Raw genomic sequence first — 26,109 nt, forward strand, 5'->3', positions numbered from 1 at the left:
ACCTTTTCGGCTTCTTTTTTCGGCTCCGACGAAACCTTTTTTACTTTCGGCGTCGTGCTCTCTCTGTGCGACCCGTTTCGGTGCCAAATCTTCTCTGAGCCACTATCTCGGGCCCGAGATTGCTGTGTGCCTTTATCTCGACCGGAGTCGGATGACTTCGACACCAGCTCGCCCTTTTTCGGTGCCGATGAACGGTCACCTACTTTTCGGGTTAAGCCATGGCCTGTTGGCGGTGGCGTCCCCTGGGCTTTAGCGCTTTTCTCGTGAGTTCTTGGTTTCGACGTCTTACTCACGGTTTTAGGCGTTTCCTCGGGATCGATCTCCTCAGAGTCGGACTCCTGGGTGGAGAATGTTTCTTCCTCCTCCTCGAAACGCTCTTGTCCTGTCGGCGCCGACGCCATTTGCAGTCTTCTTGCTCTTCGGTCCCTGAGTGTCTTCCTGGACCGAAACGCTCAACAGGCCTCGCAAGTATCCTCCTTGTGTTCTGGTGACAAACACAAGTTACAGACCAGATGTTGATCTGTATATGGATACTTTTTATGGCATTTTGGACAGAAGCGGAATGGGGTCCGTTCCATCAGCCTTGAAGAGACACGTGAACGGGCCGACCAGGCCCCGACGGGGATGGGAAAAAAACCCCGAAGGGCCACCGGAGCTCTTCTTAATTCGGTGTCGATCTGTTGTAACTAACCCGATACCGAACGCAAACAATACCGACTATTTTTCCGAGATGCTAACTAACTTTCCGACCCGAAACACGGAGCGAAAAGGAACACGTCTGAACCCGATGGCGGAAAAAAAACAATCTAAGATGGAGTCGACGCCCATGCGCAATGGAGTCGAAATGGGAGGAGTCCCTCGACAAAAAGACTTCTTCGGAGAAAAACAACTTGTAACACTCCGAGCCCAACACCAGATGGCGGGATGTGCACAGCATGTGTATCTGCAGCTACACATGCCATCGAATATATATATATATATATATATATATATATATATATATATATATATATATATATATATATATATATATATATATAGAGAGAGATTTTTAATTTTGTTTTACACAAAGTGAGGGATACAGCAGTCAAAAACAAAGAAATTAATAGTTGCTCCTCTACAGTCCACGGCAACCACAGACAAAAAACAATGCAATTTAGGTTACATAACATGCCAGAAGCCAAACTCAATGATTAGTCCAGCATGCACACTGTAGCAGGCTGCATGGTCCTGCCTCTGGTGACATACCTGTGCTGCAGCAGCTCCCATCTCAGCTGCCCGAGCTTGGGCCTGGGCTTGAGCCTGAGCTGCGTGCACTGCTGCCACTGCAGCCTGCTGCTGCTGGTGTTGCTGCTCTCGCTGTTGGGCTGCCTGTTGTTGGGCCGCCTGCTGCTGGGCCTGTTGTTGTTGCTGCTGCTGCTGTTGTTGCTGGGCTGCCTGTTGCTGTGCCACCTGTTGCTGTGCAGCTTGCTGCTGTGCAGCTTGCTGCTGCTGGGCTGCCTGGTGCTGCTGTTGGGCTGCCTGACGAACTCGGTCCTGGAGTGTTATAAAAGAGTTTTGGTGACAAGGGCTGCAGCATTTCCTGTTTCTCCTTGACAGAGCATACATTTATTTTCATACATTTGGACAGACATGACCTGTGCCACAGGGAGTAGATCCCTTTAAAGAATATTCCTATCTACAGTTGGGTTTGTTTTACACTATCAGCAGACCCAAAATTATCAAAAGCTCCGAGCTGTCATCACTCTTTATCTGTAATAGGAATTTAACTGCAATCATACACTATTTGGCCTCTGGGTGCTAGAACATCAAAATGCGGTGCTTAGTTACAGAGAGGAATAATCAGTCGTTAATATAGAAACAGCTAGTGCTTTTCTTTTGTTTTTTTTTTTAATAGTTTTACACAACGTACAGCACTGAATAATGATTTTCATATAAGAGGGGAAGACTCAAAGCTGTGCTGTGAGACCGAAGAAAATCTACAGACGCTCTACCATAATGTGAACACGAAAAGTGGATTTTTTGTGCAAATGTCTAGTGTACTGCAGTGGAGCTTTTAGGCCAAAAAAAGAGAAAATGAAAGGTACATAGCAAAACTTTCAATACAAAGAGGTTTGGAAATCTGAACTTTCAGGATCAACTTTGTGTAGCTAAGTCAAGAACAATGCAGCCTCCTCTCTCTCTAGGACCAGACAGGCTTGAGGCACAAGTAAGAGACACATGGATAAATGAAAATTTGTATTCTATTCAAGCAAGATAAACAGTTTGATTACCGTTAGTATAAAACTATGATTAAGCATATGTTTAAGGCAACACAAGGATCACAATTACGTTTAGTGATAATTAGCCTTGAGGTTAGCGCAATAGTTAGGGCTGGATTGCGCATTATGGTTTAGGTGCAATAAGGATGATGGTTTGCTGTGGGGATTGGTTGAAAAGGATTCTATATACAGGTAGACTATTTACTGATGCTGGACCAACACTGTTGTCGGGATAATGTGATACAGAATGGACAAATAAAGCAAACATATCTGCAGATTGAGGACAAAACAATAGGAAAACTTGACTGCATTAATCTGAGGTAATTAGGGAGGTTTTCAACCCATGGTGAACCTCAGATTCCCGACCACAGACGCAGAACCAGCTCCCAGTTCAACAGGGCTTGCTCTGTGGTCTCTACTTTAGGTGGATTTAGCTACAGCCCTTGGCACGGGTTGCCAAATTGATTTCTTTAGTGTTTATTTTTGCTTTCATAGTAGAAAACTGCAAGATTAAACTTACTGCAGTTGTGTTTAACACATTCGCTGCAAAAAAAAAAAAAGCCTCAAGCAAGAAATAGACATTTTAAGAATGCAGTGCAGTGTACAGACAATGTTTGATGCGATCTTAAAGATTTATTCGGCCCCCACTGTTACGAAAACAAACTAAGATCAGGTCTCATTAGTTCTTCCATTATGGTAACATTGAAATGACTTTCTTAAATCTGTAATTAAATCTGAACTGCTTAATTAGACACAACTAAAACAAGTTCAATGTCGCCTTTCAAATCAAGGTGATATCCGACTTGCAGCCAGTCCGGCCTGTTTCATTTCAAATTCATAGTTTTTCACTTATTTTTTTTTTTTTAACAAAATGAATAATGCCTGAGAAAACTGAGAAACCTATACATGCTTTATCGCACCTGAACAAACATCTCTACTGCCCACCATGACCATTACCCAGGATCAGGGCGTCCATATCGATGATGATATTGGTATGACACCTGCATGTTCCTTCTGTCAATATTCATAAATCCACGTCTGCAGCAATTAAGCGAGTACCCTTTGGGGAAGGTGGGCTGCTTGGGTTACCAGATTTTGCAGTAACGTACGGCAAACTGCAAGGTCTTGGGGCCAAGTCCATCACCGTCCAGAATATTAAGGTTTATTTTGGGCAGCATATGGTATGTTACAAAACGTCTGAGAGGAGATAATACATCCATTAGCATTCAGTCACTACATACATAAGTAGTGCAGCCAATCTTTTCTGGGTTCAGTCTCATACCTGTCCCCTTTACCCAGAAAGAAATTGCTTCCCACAAGTACATTTTCATACTGAAACCTAGCAGAGTCTATATAATTCAGGACTTAATTTCCAACATCCAGGGTTGCCTGTACTGATTCTCTCATAGCAGTGTTATAGAGAGCTCCACTCTGAATTATAAAGGTGTTAACAATATAAAACGAACGAGGACTATAGGTTCTTACATCGAATAAAAGAATGTGAAGAACAAGCACAGCACTAGAAAACAGGAATAAGTAAGCTTACAGATGCCAAGAATATGCTACTCTCTGCAACAGATCATGCAGCAAAGCCTGTTGCTCCATCCTGGCATGCAAGGGGAGATGCCTCCTCATGCCACAAACACATCAGTCATTATTCCGAACACTCAATAGTACTGTTTAAGGCATGAGACTGCCTTAAACAATACTAGTCCCCCTTTAATTTCTTTTAGACTAGACATTTCACCTGCCCATATTAAAAATCAGACAAAAGACCATCTGATCATGTAAGTTACTGTCTTTGAATAGTACCAACCGTTTTCTGATATGTACAGAATCCTGGGCAGTGTTTCATTATTAGTCACAGCCAGTGTGCAATCGAGGCGTGCATTTATAGGAGAAATACATTTCATTGGGGCATAGCTTTGACACGGAGGAGAATAGCGACAAAGAAGATTGTGGTACTAGCTGAGACTATCAAGCACCATCCGACATTACCCTATAACTGAGACCAGCTCATGTGTAATCCTCCTTGCAGAGAAATATATAGGCCATTGACAGGGGAGAGGTAAATAAAATCCTTAAAACCCTCAATAACCCTTAATAAATGAGGATAACTGCCCTAGCTGGAGGTGGTGTGGAAACAGCAATGGCCTTGGGGCTGCCCCAAAGGCCTCTGCTGCCCTGAAAGCTGCAAGGCAAAGTGACGCTGAAACTGAAGGGCTGATTGTACCACTCCTGCTAGACATCTACATGCAGTCATGTCACCGACTGAGTTCTATGACCGTCAGCGGAGGCAGTGCAGCCCTGGACAAGCAAGAGGAAGTGAGGCCCTTGGACTGATTAACTGCGGATGCTGGAGGCGTGGCGTCAGAGGCAGAAGACTTCCGGTTCCTCAGGTGGTGTGACAGCGACTGCCATCCTTGCCCCATGAAAGGCTGTTGAATACTCGAAATGCACTGAGGAGGTGGCAACTGCTGGTGGCATGCTACTTGATAGCTGGTTATGAAGAAGCACGGAACAGAGCAGGCTAGGGAACATTGGTAGAGTCTATGGCCACATGCTGAGAGGTACCACCTGAGAGACATAAATGTGCAGGTATTATGCTCCTGAAAGTAAATTGTGTGTTGACACCCTATCACCAAAACCTACTGGTGGAAACCTACATACGCCAGTGGTAAACCAAGGGGCACAGATAATGCAGACCTACCAAAAACCCCAAAACACTGAAGCTCCTTTTGGAGAAGTAAGGCCACATGTGTGGACAACTATGGCATTCATGATCCATTAGATGAGACTAAACTTTATGTATAATTGCCGCGTCACATGCCCAAGAAGACGTGGACGTTGAATGAACACAGATGACAATGAGAAATATCCATAGCCAAGATAGACTGAACATTTTATAATCCAGGATGGATGCAACACAATCTGGAACAGTGCACAACAATAATGAACTCAAGAAGGCACCTACTGGGGAACTAAAGTAGTCTACTATACGCAGGTAAGATGAGATGTGTTAAGACTGCACAGCACATTCACTACAACTAAATAGACTGGATCAAAACACATTTGTTCTTAATGAAGAACAAAGGTGAGCATGAGGACACCGCATAGAGGATAAAGGACATGGTTAGGGCTAGCTAGCCATTGCTCTACAACCTTTCTAAAAAGACACAATAGAGAATAGTGTTTACACTAGACTGGCCAGAGCTCTTGCTTCCCCACCAGAATTGAGAGATCAAATACAACACCTCTACAGCAGTCACAAAGCACCAAAACCCCAGAGCAAACATACCGCTTGGAGACAGAGTCACCAGGTAATGTGGACACTACAGATCCAAGTAGGCTCAGTTCTTGCGATGCTTGGGGACGTAGGGACACCAGTGGACCTCTTCTCCTCAGTCAAGGGCACCGAGTGCAGAGGGTTCTTGGATCGTCAGGTGTTCGTCATCGGTGGCGGTCACGGTGAGGGGGGAGCTCTCAGAAACAGACTGCACACAAGGATTGGGGAACCGTCCCAGATGAACCAACAAGTGGGCTCAAAACTCAGAAGCCTGGGGGACGCAGAGACACCTGTGGTCCCTTTCTCCTCGGCCCGGGGGCAGAGGTGCAGCGAACCGTGAAGGTTGGCGTTAGCAGAGGCGGTTGAGGGGGGCATGAACAAAGACTGTTGGAGTGGAGGTTGCAGAGAGGAAACCCACGATGGACTATCTCTGGAGAGGCTGGAGACCAGGCTGGCACCGTTGGCCCACTTCAACATGGGCTGGGAGGACACACTTCTCTGAATACTACATTTCTTGCCTGACCAGGTACAAAATGGGCCCTGTGGCAGAGCGGGTCGGCATCTCTCCTGTGAGTGAAGCAAGATCTGCATACCAACGGCGGCAGGTGTTCTTTGAAGCCTCCTGCCCTGGAATGCAGGTTCACAGGTGATCCTGTTGGGTGGTGTAAATAAACACCTTGTCCAGAGCAGGCATTGACTCTGACCGACCGAGAGCAGAGGCGCTCACCCTAGGGGGCCAGAATCTTGTCTGGTGGTGGCAGGCTGACTAAAACGAGTCAGTCCCCACACGGGTAGTTGGTAGGTTCTCATGAGGGCACCTATAAGGTGCCCTCTGGGTGCATGTGTTAATAAATCCATCACTGGCATCAGTGAGGGTTTATTAATGCGAGATGTTTGCTACCAAACATCCATATAATCAGTGAAGCCATCATGTAGGTGGGGAACTTCGCAGTGACCAGTGTCCAGCACATGCACTCAAAATGGCTTCCCTGTTCACTCACTAGGTCTAAGAATTGACAAAGACATCAAGGGGCATATCTGCTCTTGCAGCTATGTCCTAACATGTAATATAATGCACCCTGCCTTAGGGCTGTAAGGCCTGCTGTAGGGGTGACTTGCATATAATACATGCAGTGTTAGAGGAGAAGGCACACAGGCTGTGTGCCATGGTGTGTTTTCACTTTTAGCTGCACCAAGGCAAGCAGCCTGCAATGACAGTCTGCATGTGCTTGATGAGGGGTCCCTGAGGGTGGCATAATACATGATGAAGCCCTTGGTAACTTTTTGGTACCCATGCCCTAAGTACCAGGAGTACCATTTACTAGGGACATGCGGTCAATTCGGGAACAATTGCACAGGTTTAGGGAAAGTGATATGGCACTGGAGACCTGGTTAGGAGGATCCCAGTGCACTTTCAATCAAGATTGCATCAATTACCAGGCAAAAGATGGGGGTGACCAAGTCAAAAAGAGGCACTTTCCTACAACAAGGCCCTTAGAAACACGCTCATGGTGCTTGGTCTTAGCCTTGTTTGACCCATCCTGTCAGCAGACCTGTGGTCAGAATGTACAGACGTGCCTCATATCGCCCCAACGTTTTAACTAAACACCCAATGCCAGAAAGCTTTGTGATGCAGGCGTCCACAATTATCTAAATGCATTTGCTTCAAGCTCACCCAACAGGTAGTTGAAATCTATTGATGACTTTAGCAAGAAAATGTTTCCTTTATTATCTTTCAATGTGGTGTATCTTCTGGATAAGTATACCTATTCTTTATGGCATATCAGCATTGAGAACTTGCCTACAGTTATGGAGGGCATCAGTGCTTCATTTGCCCGAATGATCAAAGGCGGAACGGACAGAGCAAATTGTGTGTCAGGTACAGGCCTGGACACCACAAGTAGCATTGGACGTGCTGTTGGCATCAGTGTAGTGCTTAATAGGCAATCCTGGGTGCAGTGAATCAGGTTTTCAGGAGTGTCCAAGCATCTTTAGGAGACATGCCCTTTGATGGATCTAGACTTTTCAGACAAAATGCAGACCGTGCTCCAGCTATCCAAAGATAGTCTTGCCAAAGCTTAATCTTTGGAGTTATTGTCCCCAGGCAGACAATTCCACCAGCAGTATACAAAATGTAGGGACTTTTCCAGAGCCCTTTTATACCTGCAGCAGCAACCCTGCCAGTGGATGCGGGTGTAGACCCAGCCCTTTCGGGATAGAAGGTATGGTGGCAGCTGAAATTGTTCACCCCAGCATGGACAACAAGCATCCAACTCTTCTTGCAGCAAGAACACTTTGATTTTATCTCCCAGGACCATAATGAGGTGACTGGGGAGAAGAAATATGACATTTCCCCTCCGGCTGGCAAGTCCAAAACAGAACAATGGGATTATTTTAGAAATTTCTCAAAGGGGCACACTGGACTTTGAGACGGTCTACTGCCTTATACATACAGAAGGCCTATACTGGGCCTCAGGCCAGTTAATGACTTTCTAAAGGAGTAATTCAAATTGCCCACTCTAGCAATGTATCCAGGGGACCAAATAGTGCCCCTGGATCTGCAGGATGTGTATTTTCATATACTCATCTTGCACAGACACTACCTTCCACTCACAATATGGTTGGAATACTTACAGTTTGCTGTGCTACCTTTGGCCTTACTGTAGCAAGGTACCCTTTTTGATATGGCAACCTCTACTTTCTGTCATTGGTAATGAGGATTTTCGAATGAAGTTGCACTGGGTCCCTGATAACTGGGTCCTTCCTAACCAGGTCCCCAGTACCAGTACCTAAAAACAAGGAGAAATGGTCTGTGTAAAATTGGCACACACTTTAGCACCCCTGTAAGTCGCTAGTATATGGTACCCCTCATACCTAGGGCAAGGGAACAAAAGAGTTCTCTAAGGCTTGCAGCATGTATAATGCCACCCAAGGGACTCCTCCCCATTACAAGTCGCATGCAGACTGCCACTACAGGCTGCATGACACAGTGCTAACCATGCGAGAAATCATGACATGGCAACATTGTGTGCGATGCCAAAGTCACTGCATATAATATATGTAAGTCACCCCTACAGCTGGCCTTAAAGCCTAAGGCAGGGTGCATATGTTATGTGAGGATATATCTGCAAGAGCTGATATGCCCCTGTGGTGGCTAGTTCGATTATTAGATATTGCGAGTAAACAGGGAAGCCATCTTAAGGTATGTACTGGGCACTGGTCATTACAAGTTACCCAGTTACATAATGGCTTCACTGAAACCTATGTTTTTTGGTATCAAACACCTCGTTTAATAAATCCATACTGATGCCAGTATTGGATTTATGATGACATGCACCCAGTGGGCACCTTACAGGTATCCCCTGAAAACCTACTAGTCTTCTAGTGTGCTGGATGACTGGGATAGACAATCCTGCCACCACAGATAAGTTTTTGATCCCCTAGAGGTGAGAGCCCATGCTCTCAGACTAGAAAAAATGCTTTCTCTGGGTGGAAGGCGTTATCACCCTCTCCAGCAGGTTGGCTAGTAAATCAGCATATCTGGGCTGCAGGATTGAAAGCCTCTGTCTCCTTTCATATGCAACCTTGGCTTCCCCTAGGCATGGGGAATGCCACCTCCTGCCCAGAGGCCCATTTGCACCAAGACAGGGGGAAAATTAGCTATGCAGTAGGTGTGTTGCACCTCCAGGACAGTCATACCCCTAAGGTTTGCTGCCTGATGTGCTCCACGGAAGAAGGGTCCCACCACTTGTTTTTGGTGGAATTAGGAACTCTGGAACAGGGTTATGCCCACTCCTCACAGGAAGTTGTCATTGGGTGTGTAGTGACTCCAGGTATAGGTAGTCCACTGGTTACTACCATTGTCTCCCCTAAATTCATTATTTAGGAGGCCACCTGACACCAGGAACTCAGATTCGCCTGCCTACATGAAGGAGGACAAAGGAGAGCCAAAGACACAAGAACTGTGGACTAGTGGAGGACTTGTCGTCAAACACTGCCTGCTTGCTCTTGTCCGGACAATTGCAAAGATCCTGCAGCTCTACATCTGCCCAGAGCCTTGGAGGACTGCCAACACTTCGCCAACCAGCTTCTCCCTTGACGTGGAGGAGCCACTTCCCTGCACCAGCAGGCATTGAGTGCAACTGCCCGGTCCCCCATTTTGCTGACCATCAGGATCACCGTGGGGGCATCATGCTGTTTTTCTTTCTCCTCTTCTGCAAGTTGACAGTGTATCTGTGGACCTGAGACCCCTCAAGAGCTGAGCCCCCTTTGGGTTCTGCCAGGCTAGTCCCCCTGTTCCCAGTTGGAGCTACCACCGCTGGATGCACCTCTGCACTCAAACACACCAGAGCAGGTAAACTTGATTTGTTGGTGGTTCTAAGAACCTTGGCCCCTACTTACCATAAGTCCAGAAGAACAGTCCTGTAAGTTGTTTGCAAGTGACCCTATACAGTATGTGTTTCTCCCATAGTATAAAATAACAGCGTACAAAGCATATATCCCTCAAATCTGACCACTAAATTTTCTGTATTTCTAAAAAATCACTAACTTAAAAAGTACTTACCTGATTCCAAAGATTGTGGTGCTGTGCAACCCAATTATAAATCATCCTTGCAACTGGCCTCATGGAATACGGCTTTCCTCGTAGTTTCACATCAGCACATAGGGTTAGAGAAATTCAGGTGTTGTGTTCTCACAAACCATACACTGTTTTTCACTCCAACAAGGTAGTGATAAGGACTCATCCAAATTTCCTTCCTTAAGTCATTTTGTATTTTCACGTCAATCAGACGATCTCCTTATCAATTTTCTTTCAACATCCTTCCAGATCTGCTTAAAGAACTCGCCATTCCCTAAACATTAAGTTAATCTTTACGTTTTATTGGGCCAAAACACGAGACATACGTAAATCAGACCAATTATTTATAGACTATGGCCTGGTCTGTACAGTTCTAGCCACCTCCAAACAGTCAATCTTCCAATGGAAAGTGTCTTGTATCCTGCCATGATATCAGCAAGCAAACAGGGTTCTATCCAGTAGACCTAAAGCTCACTAAATGGGGGAAATGTCCCTATAGCTAGAATCTGTAAGGCGGCTACACGGAGGTCTGTTCACACATTTACCGAACATTATTGTTTGGATTCTGAACAGATGCTCGAGTAGGGCAGGCTTTCTTGAGAAATGTATTTGCTTGACTAGGTGGTTCCTGTCTTTTCCACTGCCTTTAGTGGGGATGGGCTTGCTACTCTAGTCAGTGCTTAAGACTTATCAATGGAGACGCCGTGTGACAGAAGGAATGGTTTCTTACCTGTAATCCCATATCTCTTTGGGGAATCTTCATTGACGTCATAAGCAACCCTCCTGCCTCCCCAGTAGAGATGACAAGAGGCGAATATTAGACCTATTTGATACTGCCATATCTCGTCAAAAGGAACTGAAACACCTGCTGGGCATGATGGGATACTGGTGGTCTCTGTGTCCTTAAAGACACAAATGCTGTTCTTACACTCACATAATGACAGACTATAGGGCTACACTGTCCTCTATTCCTTCATCCTTCCCTTTTTGAAAAAAAAGGTTTGTGAAAGATTTAAGCATTCTATCAAAGTATTTGGCTTTAAATCGGTATATACATGGGTATTACCCTTTTTTTAAAAGCAATCTGAAGAAATTGCCCATTATAGTCTTCCTTATAGGCTACACAATGTTCTTGTCTTAAGTGTTTCTGCAGGCCTTACTGAAGAAAGGTGAACATCTACACTTAAGAAGATATATTGTAAATAAATACTCCGAGATCCCAGAGTGTGGGTGTGACTATTAAGTGCTTATGACTTCAATAGAGACCTCTGAGAGAGAACTTAGTCTTCCATCACCATAATATTCAAGACAAACCCAGTAACTCTACATAACACAGTAGTATTTGGAATCTGTGTACACAGCCATTCAGTTAAAGCACAGTACAATACTAGCACTAGGTATTCTAGGAAAAACCTATTGCCCAAGATCGTACCTGCAAGGCTTGTTGTAACTTCATTTGCTGCTGCTGCTGTTGCTGCTGTGGAGTAAGGGATACAGGCAACACCTGCCCTGGAATTTGTCCTGGCATGCCCTGACCCTGAGGCACCATGGATTGCCCTGCCACCTGGGATGCTAGTTGCTGCTGTTGAGGCTGTCCCACTTGTTGCTGCAACTGCTGTAAGTGCATCACTTGCTGTGCCTGTTGCTGCATTGGCTGCTGGGCCTGTTGAGCTCTTATGGCCTGGGCAGCTTCCAGATGCTGCATTTGAGCAAGTCGTTGGAGTTGCTGGTGCTGTATCTAAAAGGCAAAGAACAAGTGGGCGATTAATTCAAAATATTACATTTTGGTGGATGACTTGGTCTGCTCAAGAATGGAATCCGATAATCCATAGAGCAAGTTGATAAAACCAAAGTAATCACCTAAAATGTTAGTCTGTGTGTGAAGTGGTCAACTTTCGTGGCAGCAAAACAATCCAAGCTAAGAGCGCCCATCACAAACACACACATTTTCAAACACAGGCACTGATATTCCCAGACAAGAAAGAGCAAAGGCACTTAAAAGGCTATTTAAATTTTAACTATTAAGTGCATTTTATTTTCTGTTATTTAAACGCTCAAGCCCATCAGTGGGAATCCACAACCTAATTTCCACCTATACTGCGTGATACTAAAATACTTTATGAACCATTCACTGATGAATCATTTTAGAATGCTCTTGAAGAAGGAGAACGATGGCAAAATGTACTGTGAAAAGAAGGGACAGAGGACGACTGAATCAGAATTCACTTAAAATACTGAACTGTAAAGAACCACTACCATTGGGTAAATAGCATCGTCTGTACCACTAGACCTTCTAAAGATAACATGCTGAAGTAAAATGCAATTGCAACATGCTGGAAGGAAGGCATTAAGGATGGACTCTCATTGGAAATTGAAAGTCCGAGAAGAATTTTTAATCCTACTTGAAAATAACCTCTTAAATCAATGAGTTGATTATGATTTACCCATATTCTACATACTTCTCTGACCACACAGCATGCTGACTAAGGCCCAGCAAGCTCTGGGCACAAAGGATGCCTAGTGGTTGGTACTTTTAATACTTACAGTGTACAGCAGTGACTTTAAGCAGCACTCTATGCCACTCTATGAACCACTGACAAATCTGAAGACAATTTACCAAGATCAATGTAAGTGGACAGAGTTTGAAAAGTTTTTTTTTTCCACTTTTGTCATATAAAGGTACCATTTACACAGTCTAGAAAACTCAATTTCTAAGGCTTAACATAGTACAAGTAACACCAGATACTGTTAGAAGTGAAGCTTCTGGGGTAGATGAGGCTCAAAAGGGCAAGATGAAGTCCATCTCACACCAAGTTTGACAGAAAATGCCAAAATCTGCATACCTGTTCAACAGTTGAGGTTTCTTAAAGGGGTGGAAAGGACATTTTCCACCCTACTCCCCCTTTAGGTAAGGTGTACCAAACCTGATCCACAGACTTATTTGCCACACCAACGTATGCAAACATCACCTACGGTCCCAGATATCAGAAAATGGTATCAAATGATCAGCTTTTCCAAACTAGTGGTCTGTAAACTTCAAGAGTTCTTTCACCCATCTCTCTCTACATTCATGTACCCCACTTTTAGTTAATTCTTCAAAAACTGCAGGACAGATTTATATCAAATCCCAAAAGACACACAGAATGCAGAGGCTAGTGTATTGGTGCCAGGCTTGCTGTTGATGCTCTCCAAAATTCTATTTAGCAGCCTTGTTCAAATCCCTTTAATGATATTAAAATGGGCAAGTTATATTTTAGGATTCCCCATAATTCAACCCAACCAACCTCTTCAGAATCTGCCAGTAAAGGTTTGTGCAAATTCACCAAATATGCCCAAAGATATAAAGACCTCTGTCACACAAGTGATCATGGCACTAACATGTCCGACTCTGACCTTGCTGCATATCACTCCTAGCGACTGCCAGTACGGAACACAGGTGCAGAGTGGCTTGGTTACTTGTGCAGTCATGGTTCTCCAGTGTTGAGGTACACTGTAGTTCTGGGAAAGGAGGATTATAGGTCTCAGGAGAAAGACTAAAACCTTGTGTTGTGGTGGTGGGCTTCCAGGGGAGATGGACAAGGTTCTAAATGTCGTGTTGAGTACACACAATGACTTTCACTCTGTGCACAGCTTCCTCTTAAGGTTAAGATGGACCACATGTTTGTTCTCACAAAGCTAGCTTATTTCTCATGAAGTGGTAGGTAGAGAGTGGGACAAAGCAACCACCAAACTGGTGCAGTACTTCATTTTTAAGAGCATGAAATTGGTTAAAGTGCATCATGCTCAAATTTCAGTTTGGTCTCTGGGTAGCAATGTTTCAAGAATTCATGTTGACAGAAGAGGACCATTAGTATTACTAGTAACTGTAGAGCCTATTCCATAGCTCTACGTCCAATTTTAGTTTTTGCTGGGCCTCAGTCCTTTTCCTACAGTGCTGGCCCAAGAAATTAGGATGGGCATTTGGCAAATTCATCTTTGTGCAGGCGCCATCATTAGTCATGTTCTTGGTCACAGTCTATGTGAAGGTCATACTTCCCTACAGGACCTAGATTACCATGCCCAATCCGAACTAGTGAGGCAAGCAAACTCATTCCCAGTTCAACTAAGTTTTTGAATCTAAAATACCATCTACCCTCTCAACTTTAAGTAACACACACATGCACTCCTGAATCATGTGTAGACATTTAAGCTGGACTGACCAAGGTTGAGGTGAAGATTGGGGAGTCAGACAGCTGAAAGCTGAGCTCTCAAACTACCGGCCCAGATAATAAATCCTCTGCACACCCTGAGGCTTGGGGCACTTACAAAGCATATCAGGATCCGTTGGAGGGGGCAGAGGATGACAGACAACACTAGATTCTATGAGAGGTCTGAGATAAGATGCTGACACTCAAGGCGCAAAATGGCACCAGCTGCTACAGAGAGAAACTGAGAGGTCACCCTGCAGAGCCAAACAAAGATACAGCATCGGCAGCCAAGAACCAGTGGCCAAAAAACAACTTTTGGGACATTCCTGGGGACCTGTCAGAGGGAAGCTGGAGGAACAAGGAACCTCAAAAGGTAAGTACAAGAGTGGCCCCCAGCAACCAGGAGAAAAGAGGTAAGTACCTGGTTCTCCCCAAACCCACCAAAAGGACTTTAGAAGAGAACTTTGTAAGACCCAGACAAGACTGCAAGAAAGGTAGATCCTGGTAGAGGAAGACCTGTAAAGGAAGGGGACCAAGTCCAGTTCAAGTTGGACTGTCTGGTTGTGGCAGGAGGCGCTACCCGCCCATCTGTAGATGCAGGACCAGGTCGATGGTGAGACGAAGACAGTCACCAGTGCAGCACTGGAGCAGCTGAAGAGTTCCTGAAGTGATGCAGTCAACGTCCCACGCCAGAAGAAGGACTGTAGTCGGTCAGTGCTGTGGAAAAACCACTAACAAACTTTGGCAAAGGCAAATGTTGCTGAGGAAGAAATGCAGAGCTGCCGGGGAGCAGCAAGGCCCCGGGGGACTCAACCCACAGAGGGGAGTCCCGGATGACCCTCAACAGTTAGGAGAGTCACAGGAAGAGGGGGCAGCCCCCACAGGCATCAAGCACAAGAGTCGCTGTGAGGCCCACGCAGCACACCTCAAAAGGAGTCCCACGTTGCTGAAGAAGCAAGCCGAGTGCTGTGCATCGCAAGGAAGAGCGCTGGGGACTGGGGCTACACAGAGCCTAAAGATCCCATAGAGGAAATGCCAACAAGCCTTGGTAGCTGCAAGAGGTGCGGTGCACAGGGGTACTATCCTGCGTGGAGAGGCAAAGGCTTGCCATCTCCAAAGTTGGACAGCTGGTAGAGAAGACCAAGGGAACCACTCCAGACCACCACCCGTGACGCAGGATCCATGCAGCTCTGGAGGAGAGGGGATCCACATAGCTGGTCGTCTTTGCAGTTGGTGCCTGCGGATGCAGGGGAGTGACTCCTTCATTCCAAGAGAGATTCCTTCTTGCTTCTTGTGCAGACTGAAGACTTGTCAACCTCAGAGGATGCACCGCAGAGGAAATGTTGCAGTTGCTGGAAGGAGCCGGAGAAACAACGTTGCAGAGCATAGTCGTCACTGTAGTTACAGATTGTCGATTCCTGGAGGGTCCAGTTGCAGTTCCAGTTGCCAGAAGGTGAAGTAAATGATGCAGAGGAGTCCCGCTGGAATCCTGCACGTCGAATCTAGGACATACCCAAGAGGGAGAACCTAAATAGCCCAGGAAGGAGGATTGGTCACCTAGCAGGGTGACCACCTAACAGGAGGGGGCTGTGTTGTCACCTGTCTGACATGGTCACTCAGATGCTCCCAGGAGCCTCTGCCCACCTTTTATTCAAGATGGAAGAATCAAGTGGCCACCTGGAGGAGCTCTGGGCACCACCCCTGGGGTGGTGATGGACAGGGGAGTGGTTACGCCCCTTTCCATTGTCCAGTTTCACGCCAGAGGAGGGACCGGAGGTCCTTCGACTGGTGCAAACCAGTTTATGCAAGGAGGGTACCAATGTGCCCTTCAAAGCCTAACAGTGGCTTGGAGTGGCTACCCATCCCAAGCCATGTAAAAAAAGAATTTCCAAAGGGAGAGGGTGTTGAAAGGAAATCCTTTGTTCTGCCTTTTTGGGCTCAAGCTGGTCAAGCAGCAGGAGGGCAGAAACCTGTCTGTAGAATGGCAGCAGCGTGGGCTGCCTGGAAAAACCCTGCAAACTGATAGGAGCAAAGGTGGGGATCCTCTAAGGAGCCCCCAGAGTGCATGGAATCAAACAATACTGGCAACAGTATTGGGGTATGATTTCGATATGTTTGATACCAAACATGCCCGAGTTAGGAGTTACCATTATGTAGCTGGACACAGATAGTGAGTGACCTATGTCCAGTTCATGGGTAAAATGGCTTCCCCGCACTTACGAAGTCCAGGAGAATAGAGCTGGAATTTGTAGGAGCAACTCTGCTCATGCAGGGATACCCTCACACACAGGTACTTGCACCCTGCCTTCTGAGCTAGAAGGGCCTGCCATAGGGGTGACTTACAGTGACCTGGTGCAGTGACCTTAAGTGAAAGGGTGCATGCACCTTTTCACGCAGGCTGCAATGGCAGGCCTGCAGACACATTTTGCATGGGCTCCCATTCCCATGGGTGGCATAATACATGCTGCAGCCCGTGGGAAACCCCTGGTGCCCCAATGTCCTGGGTACCTAGGTACCATGTACTAGGGACTTACATGGGGGTACCAGGACCAATGTCAGGAGCAACCACACTTGGGAGAGAGCACAGTCACTGGGGTCCTGGTTAGCAGGATTCCAGTGAACACAGTCAAAACACAGCAGGAAAAAAGTGGAGGTAACCATGCCAAAAAGAGGCTACTTTCCTACACAATCATCTAACAGACTCACTCTACTAATGGTTCCACAGCCATCGACCCAAACAAACAAGACCCAACTCGGACGAGCAGTGGTATGGAGGTTTGGATCAGAAGGGGCAACAGGGAGAGGCCGCAAGCATGAGTACTACATGTACATGCAGCATTACTGAGCAAACAAGGGGAGCTGCACTGAGGTTTTCCATCCCTATAAATACAGCGCAGACCCTGAGACGTGAAGACATTCACTATCAGGTAAGGTCAAAAAGATCCTCTGCCTCAAGCACGTTTGTGGACATTTGGATTGGCTGCATTGGGATCTGGCTGGTGGCTGGAACAGCAGAGAAGGAAGCAATTCCTGCTTGGGAGCCAGGTTGCTCTCCAAAGAGATCCGGAGAACTACAACAGAGAAATTACCATAAGGCAATACAGACTGACAAACAAGGCACTAGCAGCAACAGAATGGTGTACTCACCATCACACGACCTGCTTAGAAAAGAGTAGAGGTGAAGGAGAATGAACAATCCAAACCACAGATCAAGGAAAGCAACAAAAAAAGATGTTACCAACGGGAACAACAAAGCTTCCTCAGGAAGTCAAGAACACACACTGGACCATATCCAGATCAATTTAATAACATACTGCAAGCAATCCTCAAAACAAAAATACACTGGAAACCAGATAGTCTTTTTCTGCACTAGATGCTCGTCTACTAGGAGCAGACCACAGAAAGGGTGGAGGACACGATTCTACTCAGGCCACCATATCAGACATGCAAAAACAAACCACAAGTATTCAGGGAGAATGTCTAAACTACAAGAAAGGAGCGAGGACACATAAAGGTGCTCAAGGTGCAACAATATACGGACAGTAGGGATACCAGAACAGATGGAACAAACAAGTGTTGAACTGTATCTTGAAAACTGGCTTAACAGCACCATCTTAAAGCCAGGTGCAACATCACTGCAACATCAATGAAACCATAAAGTGCTTACCCCGGCGGAGCGACAAGTTATTTTTTTCCCTGCTGTAAGGAAATGCCTCCTTGGCATGGTTACCCCCTAACTTTTTGCCTTTGCTGATGCTAAGTTTTGATTTGAAAGTGTGTTGGGACCCTGCTAACCAGGCCCCAGCACCAGTGTTCTTTCCCTAAACTGTACCTTAATCTCCACAACTGGCACAACCCTGGCACTCAGTAAGTCCCTTGTAAGTGGTACCCCTGGTACCAAGGGCCCTGATGCCAGGGAAGGGCTGCAGCATGTCTTATGCCACCCTGGGGACCCCTCACTCAGCACATGCACAATGCCTCACAGCTTGTGTGTGCTGGTAGGGAGAAAATGACCAAGTCGGCATGGCACTCATGGCACTCCCCTCAGAGTGCCATGCCCACCTCACACTGTCTGTAGCATAGGTAAGTCACCCCTCTAGCAGGCCTTACAGTCCTAAGGCAGGGTGCACTATACCACAGGTGAGGGAATATGTGCATGAGCACTATGCCCCTACAGTGTCTAAGCAAAACCTTAGACATTGTAAGTGCAGGGTCTCCATAAGAGTATATGGTCTGGGAGTTTGTCAAACACGAACTCCACAGTTCCATAATGGCTACACATACTGCTGGCCACATGGGGAGAGTGCCTTTGTCACTCTGTGGCCAGGAACAAAGCCTGTACTGGGTGGAGGTGCTTCTTACCTCCCCCTGCAGGAACTGTAATACCTGGCGGTGAGCCTCAAAGGCTAACCCCTTTTGCTACAGCACCCCAGAGCATCCCAGCTAGTGGAGATGCCCGCCCCTCCGGCCCCTGCCCCCTCTTTTGGCGGCAAGGCTGGAGGAGATAATGAGAAAAACAAGGAGTCACCCACCAGTCATGACAGCCCCTAAGGTGTCCTGAGCTGAGGTGCCCCTGCCTTGAGAAATCCTCCATTTTGAGTTTGGAGGATTCCCCCAATAGGATTAGGGATGTGCCCCCCTCCCCACCAGGAGGAGGCACAAAGAGGGTGTAGCCACCCTCAAGGACAGTAGCCATTGGCTACTGCCCTCCCAGACCTAAACACCCCCCTATATTCAGTATTTAGAGGCTTCCCAGATCCCAGGAAAATCAGATTCCTGCAACCTGAAGAAACAAGAAGGACTGCTGACCTACAAGCCTGCAGAGAAGACAGACGACAACAACAACTGCTTTGGCCCCTGCCCTACCGGCCTGTCTCCAACTTCGAAAACCTGCACCAGCGACTCATCCGACAGGGACCAGCGACCTCTGAAGCCTCAGAGGACTGTCCTGGACTAAGGGACCAAGAACCTCCAGTGAACAGCGGCCCTGTTCAAAACCAGCTACTTCTTTGCAACAAGGAAGCAACTTCCAAAGACTGCACGTTTCCCGCCGGAAGCGTGAGACTTCTCACTCTGCACCCAATGTCCCCGGCTCGAGATTCAGAGAACCAACACCTCAGGGACTTCCCGGTGACTGCGAGCCCGTGAGTAACCAGAGACGATCCCCCTGGGCCCCCACAGCGATGCCTGCAGAGAGAATCCAGAGGCTCCCCCTGACAGCGACTGCATGTAACAAGGGACCCGACGCCTGGAACCAGCACTGCACCCGCAGCCCCCAGGACCTGAAGGAACCAAACATCAACGCAGGAGTGACCCCCAGGCGACCCTCTGCCTAGTCCAGGTGGTGGCTGTCCCGAGAAGCCCCCCTGTGCCTGCACCGGTAGAGTGACCCCCGGGTCCCTCCTTTGTTTCCTATCTAAAACCAGACTCATGCTTTGCACACTGCACCCGGCCACCCCTGTGCAGCTGAGGGTGTGTTTTGTGTGCCTACTTGTGGTCCCCCCCCCCCCCCCAGTGCTCTACAAACCCCCCCCCCCTGGTCTGCCTCCGAGGACACAGGTACTTACCTGCTGGCAGACTGGTACCGGAGCACCCCTGTTCTCCATAGGTGCCTGTGTGTTTTGGGCACCTCTTTGACCTCTGCACCTGACCGGCCCTGAGCTGCTGGTGTGGTAACTTTGGGGTTGCCTTGAACCCCCAACGGTGGGTTGCCTATGCCCCAGGACTGAGACTTGTAAGTGTTTTACTTACCTCCTAATCTAACCTTTACTTACCTCCCCCAGGAACTGTTCATTTTTGCACTGTGTCCAATTTGAAAATAGCTTATTGCCATTTTTACAAAGACAGTATATGATATTGCTTTTATTCAAAGTTCCTAAAGTATCTAAGTGAAGTACCTTACATTTAAAGTGTTTACTGTAAATCTTGAACCTGTGGTTCTTAAAATAAACTAAGAAAATATATTTTTCAATATAAAAACCTATTGGCCTGGTGTAAGTCTTTGAGTGTGTGTTCCTCATTTATTGTGTGTGTGTGTGTGTGTGTGTGTGTGTGTGTGTGTGTGTGTGTGTGTGTACAACAAATGCTTAACATTTGGTTTAAATGAAACGGTGAGGGGGAGGAGCTAAAATGGCGGCCGTGATGGTCACTTGAGCCGAGCGCTCCGTCCCGGGCGAGGCCAATTTATCCTGAAAGGCGCCCCTTGGAGACCTGCGGCCATCCTTGGGGTGGTGGCTCAGCTGGAGCGGACCAGAGTGCTCACCGGGGGGCGGCCGCGGCTCGGGCTGGGCGGGCGGGCTGGGACCCTGCTGTGAGGGGCTCGCCCCGGACGAGGTGACCGGCACGGGGAGCTGCTTCAGCAGTCCCGCCCGCACCTCTGCTTGCCGCGGCCGGCGCCCGATCGTCTTTCCCACGGCTGCGGGTGCTGGTGCACCGCGACCGCGCCCTCCGAGCTTGGCCGGGGCCTGGGGGCGGCGTCCTGCACCCTCGCGGCGCGGCAGGCGGCCGGCGCGAGGAGCTGAAGCTGGGCCGAAGCGCCATTTTGTACAGCGCCGATATCGCGCTGAGGAGACGCTTCTGCCCAGGATTACAAGAATCATGCAGCTGGTGGCCTGAGGAGGAGAAGAGGAGCACACACAAAAGACAGCACAACGCGGTAAAGGGGGGCGACCTGGAGGGGATAGCTTGATCTGTGCGGATGGGCCACTTCTGGACCCCTGGCCCCCCCCTCCCCGCTGACTCATTTCTGCCACAGCAGCTCGCGCCCCTCAAAAAAGGAGGCAAGCTGCGCCCGAACTTAAGGAGGCCTCAAGCTTAAAATGTGTTGCAGGCCCCTGCTGGCTACGCCCTGACTGCCCGCGCAGTGCCGACGGCTGGTGCGTGCTGTGCATGCTCGGACCGTGCTTGGGCCTTGCAAATTGTACATGTGCAGCAGGCAACTAATTGCCCTGTGCCAACGCGGGGTCCGCCCGTGGCCCCGGCCACCCGCTCCCCCCTTTTCTGAGCCCTCGGGACTGCGCTTAGCGCCTCGGACATTGGCTGGGTCCCCTCTCTCCACCGGGGGCACTCCTAGTACCCCCCAGAGGGCGAAAGCACTTTATTCCAGCTAACACGCTCCATATCCCCCTTCGGGGGCATCAAGTAGAGGCCTGGGGGGGCTCGGTGGCCGCCGCACACACCAGTGAACACGCTGTTACAAGCCCCGGTCACTCAACGACAGGAATAAGTTCTTCCTCGGCACTGCTAGCCAATCTCACGCCCCAAGTGCCAAACACGCACACTACACAGAGGCCATAAAGCAAAAGGCCAATCCGCCGACTAGAAAGCGCTAAATAGTGCGAAATAACTGCAAGCAAGGCAACCCTGAGGCAGCCAAAATGGCCGGCAGGGCCAAGTCAACCAAGAACCTGGACCGTAGCACTCATGGATCAACACCCATTGACCAGCAATCCAACCTGTCCTTACAGTCACTAGAAAACACGCTCACGTCACACTCTGCTCAGTTCGAGAGAGTATTACAGGCGATTTTGGCCACTAAATCATCTCTAGAAAACAGAATCGACGCAGTTGCACAAGACTTGAATCTCCTGCACGTGGATCACCGAAACCTAGCCGAAAGAGTGAAAACGGCCGAGGATGAAATATCCGACTTAATCCCCAATGGCTCAAGGTAACCAAAAACAGATCCAGCGCATGGACGCGGAGCTGAAGATGCTCTGGAGGAGATCCGAAGAAATGGAGAGCAGGGCGCGCCGCAATAACGTACGCTTCCTGGGTTTTCCTGAAAGTATGCGGCAAACAGAATCGGAAATCCCCCTGGAACACTGGCTAATCAAGGAGGTGCTAAATGGGGCTCCATCCAAGTTTTTCTCTGTGGAAAGGGCATATAGAATACCAGGCAGACCCACGGCCCCTGGCCAATCACCTAGACCATTGATCGCCAGATTCCTGAACCATAGAGACCGAGATGCAATATTACAACAATTTCGCAACAAAGGCCCATTCAAGTACGAGGACTCGACTATAAATGCATACCCAGACTTTACACAGGAGGTGCAGAACCAACGCAACTCATACGTTAAAATTAAACAGCGCCTGCGAGAGCATAACATAAAATATGCCCTGCTTTTCCCCGCGAAACTAAGGGTGGTTGTGGAGGACCGTACCCACATATTCACTAATCCTGAGGATGCTTGGGCATGGCTACATGCCAAGGGCCTAGCTGGCCCGCGGGAAGCTGCGGAGGGAGATGAGGAATGGAAAACTTCTGCTTCAAGGAAGCGATCCAAGAGACGCACCAGGGGCCAGCCCAATGACCAGCAGGCAGCAGAAGACAGAGCACGTGTGCTAAAAGAGACGCCCTTACACATGCAAAGCAACTTTGCAACTGCTAGGAAACCCCGGGAGCTGGGCGCGAACTCCGACACGGCCAATTCCACATCTACAATATCTGGAGAGCTAGGTGGGCCAAAGGTCACCCCCAGGTCTGCAGACGAACTTTAAGTCGCATATATCTACTTCATCGGCCCGCTGGCTTCATTGACGCTCGAAATCTGAAATGCCTCCGGAGATTCTATAGCGCTGTCGTGGACCGGGGAGAATGCGCCTCCAGCAATGTGTATCTTTGATATAAATGTACAGCTAACTCATAGGGGGCATACGGGGGCAGATGACGGGCGGCGGGGTGGTGCGGGAAGGAGTCCAATTTCCGAGGGGCGCCCAACGATATTAGCAGACTATGTCTGCGGAAAGATGTGAGCCCCTTATAAGAGCCACATCTGGAAGAAATGAGAACCCCAATATGCAAATCCAACCGGATATGGGTTAGTTCACGTGTTTGAGTTCAGTAGTTTTACACCAGTTATAAGTAGTAATGGGGATTTATTAAAGGGGGTTGGGGTTAGTAGTTTAGCAGAAATGCATGTATCGGAACCACTTAAAACACAAAATAAGCAGCTGCACTCGATATATTTAACAAATGACATCTACAGAAGGGTTGTGACCAGATGGGCCAACACTAAAGCTCAGCACCTAAGCACAGAGATTTACCCCCAAAACTCCATATGACGCCATCTGGTAAAAACAACAAAAACCAGTATATTATAGTGACATGGAATGTTAGGGGCCTGGGGACGCTGAGCAAGCAGACCAGGGTACACGCTCGGCTCAAACGACTAGGAGTGCACATTGCCATCCTACAAGAGACACACATGCTAGAAGGGGACTTACGCGACCTGCGCACGAAATGGAGAGGACTGCTGATAGGCACAACGTACTCGGCCTTTGCGAGGGGGGTGCTGGTTTGGATAGGGACGGGAGTCCCATTCCACTTATTGACACATAAAATAGACCAAGGAGGAAGATACGTGGTAGTGGAGGGCAGATTAGACGGTAGACAAATAGCAGTGGTTGGTATATATGCTCCAAACAGCGGGACTACGGGATTCCTCACCACTCTCACTCCAACATTACTGTCCCACCCCATGACCTTGACTTCAACAGCACACCATCGGCAACATTGGATAGATCTAGTGCCCAAGCGAGCTCGCTAGCAATCAGGAAACCCACAGGTCCCCTGCAAGAATGGGCAAGCGTCATGGGACTACACAACATATGGCGACTAGGCCACCCAAACCAAAGAGAATACTCATTCTATTCAGCTCCACACAACACCCATACCAGAATAGATATAATATGGGGCACCCGAGATATAGTGGCACTGATTAGCGAGTCGGAATATTTAGCGAAGACACTGTCGGACCACGCAACACTGAGAGTAACACTGAATTGGGTTAGGTCACGCCAGGCGGTCCCCACCTGGGGTTCCAGGCGGAAGCACTACAGGACCAGGCATTCGCCGAAACATTCAAAGATTCTATAAGCCAGTACTGGGAAATAAATGCCATGTCCGCAACAACACGAGCGATAGAGTGGGACGCCCATAAAGTGGTAGCACGCGGAGTATGCATATCCTCCACGTGGGGAGTGAGACGCTCCTTGCAAGCAGAGATTAGCAAACTGGAGAAGGAGCTCAGAGCAGCGGAAATAGCGGTAGCACTAGGGGAAATCTCTCACACTATCCTAAAATAAAATCGCTTAAACTACAATGCCGCTGACAGCAAACTCCGTTGCCACAATTACAACTATCACCTGACAAGGTTGCAAACAGAAGGGGATAGATCAAGCAGAATGTTAGCTTGGCTGCTCCGTGAGGATAGACCGCAATCTCCAATAGGGGCCATACATGTGGGCGCACATGCCATGGCTACCACACAAGCAGAGATAAACGAGACGTTTAGAAAATACTACTCAAACTTATACACCAAGCGCACCTCATGCACTGCACCACAGCTTGAGGCTTTTCTCGCTGACTCTCTCCTGCCACAATTGTCACAAACTGATAGAGAAAAAAATCGAGGCTCCCATAACAATGGATGAAATAGAATTAGCCCTTGCACAATTGCCCAGAAATAAAGCGCCTGGTGCTGACGGCAGAATCCTATAAAGCCCACTTACCTTGCCTGAAACCTCACCTTCTAAGAGTGATCGCAGAAGCGTGGACTAACGAATGCCTGCCCACATCCCAAAGAGAAGCTATGATAGTGGTACTCCCCAAACAGGGCCGCGATCCCACAGATGTTAAATCCTATAGACCACTATCACTTCTGAACTTAGACTGTAAAATATTAGGCAAAATTCTAGCTAACAGATTAGCCCCCCCTCATGCACTCATTGGTACACGCAGACCAAAATGGCTTCATTCCTAGGCGCAACACCTTCCTAAATATTCGCAGACTACTGAGCATAATGGGGGATACTCCCAGAGACACACGAGAGGAAATGGTGCTATCACTGGATATCGAGAAGGCTTTTGACACGCTTGAGTGGGACTTCCTCTTGGCCACAATGGGCCGCATGGGAATAGGCCCCAACTATATTCGCTGGGTCCGGACACTGTATTCTAACCCAAGCGCAAGGGTGAAGACGGGTGGGGTGATCTCCGATAGCTTTTCGATCTCCAGGGGCCCAAGGCAGGGCAGCCCTCTATCCCGCTACTATTTGCCATAGCAATGGAACCCTTGGCGGCAAGAGTACGCCTCATGGAGCGCGAATGGGGAATAATCAGGAATGGGCTCCATCACACGATCACATTATACGCAGACGATGCCTTAATATACATTCGGAACAGCCGCGCAGTTGTTCCCTTAGTAATATCCTTATTAGCTGAGTTCGGGGACCTGTCGGGTATAGTGGTAAACTGGGAAAAGTCTTGTGCGTTCCCTCTGGCAAAGCAGCCAACCGATAGTCAGGGTGCCCCCTCAGGTAGGGCGTCTAAAGTGGTGCCCGGAAACGTTCAAATACCTTGGGATAAATATATACCACGACACAGAAGACCTAAGAGATAGGAACCTGGGGAGAGCGCTGACCTCCATAAAAGGCTCATTGCAATTCTGGAACAAGCTCCCACTTTCGCCGCCTGGCAAGGTGGTGATTGCAAACATGTTGATCCTACCCAGTCTACTATACTACTTCGCGGCCTTACCGATAACTATTACCAAAAGCTTCTTCAGCAACTTAAACACAGCCCTGCTGCAGCTCATCTGGGGTGGTGGCAGAGCACGTGTGGCTCTAGCCACGCTACAACGGCCGATGGATGTAGGCGGTCTGGGGGCCCCCAACTTCGAACGCTACTATGCAGCCGCACAGCTACAGTGGGTTCTGAACTGGATCCACAGACCACCGCAGGCAGAAGCCACATTCCTGGAGCCCTGGTTGGAAGGGACCCCCCTATTAAAG

At 48.1% G+C, this 26,109-nt stretch overlaps 1 protein-coding gene across 4 annotated transcripts in view; it reads right to left on the minus strand.

Moving 5' to 3' along the window:
- Positions 1 to 26,109, minus strand: part of MED15 (mediator complex subunit 15) — a 411,818-nt gene that overhangs the window by 194,245 nt on the left and 191,464 nt on the right. For all 4 annotated transcript variants that reach the window (XM_069215144.1, XM_069215143.1, XM_069215146.1 and 1 more), the window contains 2 exons: positions 11,559 to 11,864; positions 1,249 to 1,536 (listed from right to left, as the gene is read on the minus strand). In XM_069215144.1, the coding sequence (XP_069071245.1) occupies positions 1,249 to 1,536; positions 11,559 to 11,864 (594 nt within the window). The remainder of the gene's footprint in view (positions 1 to 1,248; positions 1,537 to 11,558; positions 11,865 to 26,109) is intronic.

Source organism: Pleurodeles waltl, chromosome 11 (assembly GCF_031143425.1).
Source record: "Pleurodeles waltl isolate 20211129_DDA chromosome 11, aPleWal1.hap1.20221129, whole genome shotgun sequence".
Classification (NCBI taxonomy): domain Eukaryota; kingdom Metazoa; phylum Chordata; class Amphibia; order Caudata; family Salamandridae; genus Pleurodeles; species Pleurodeles waltl.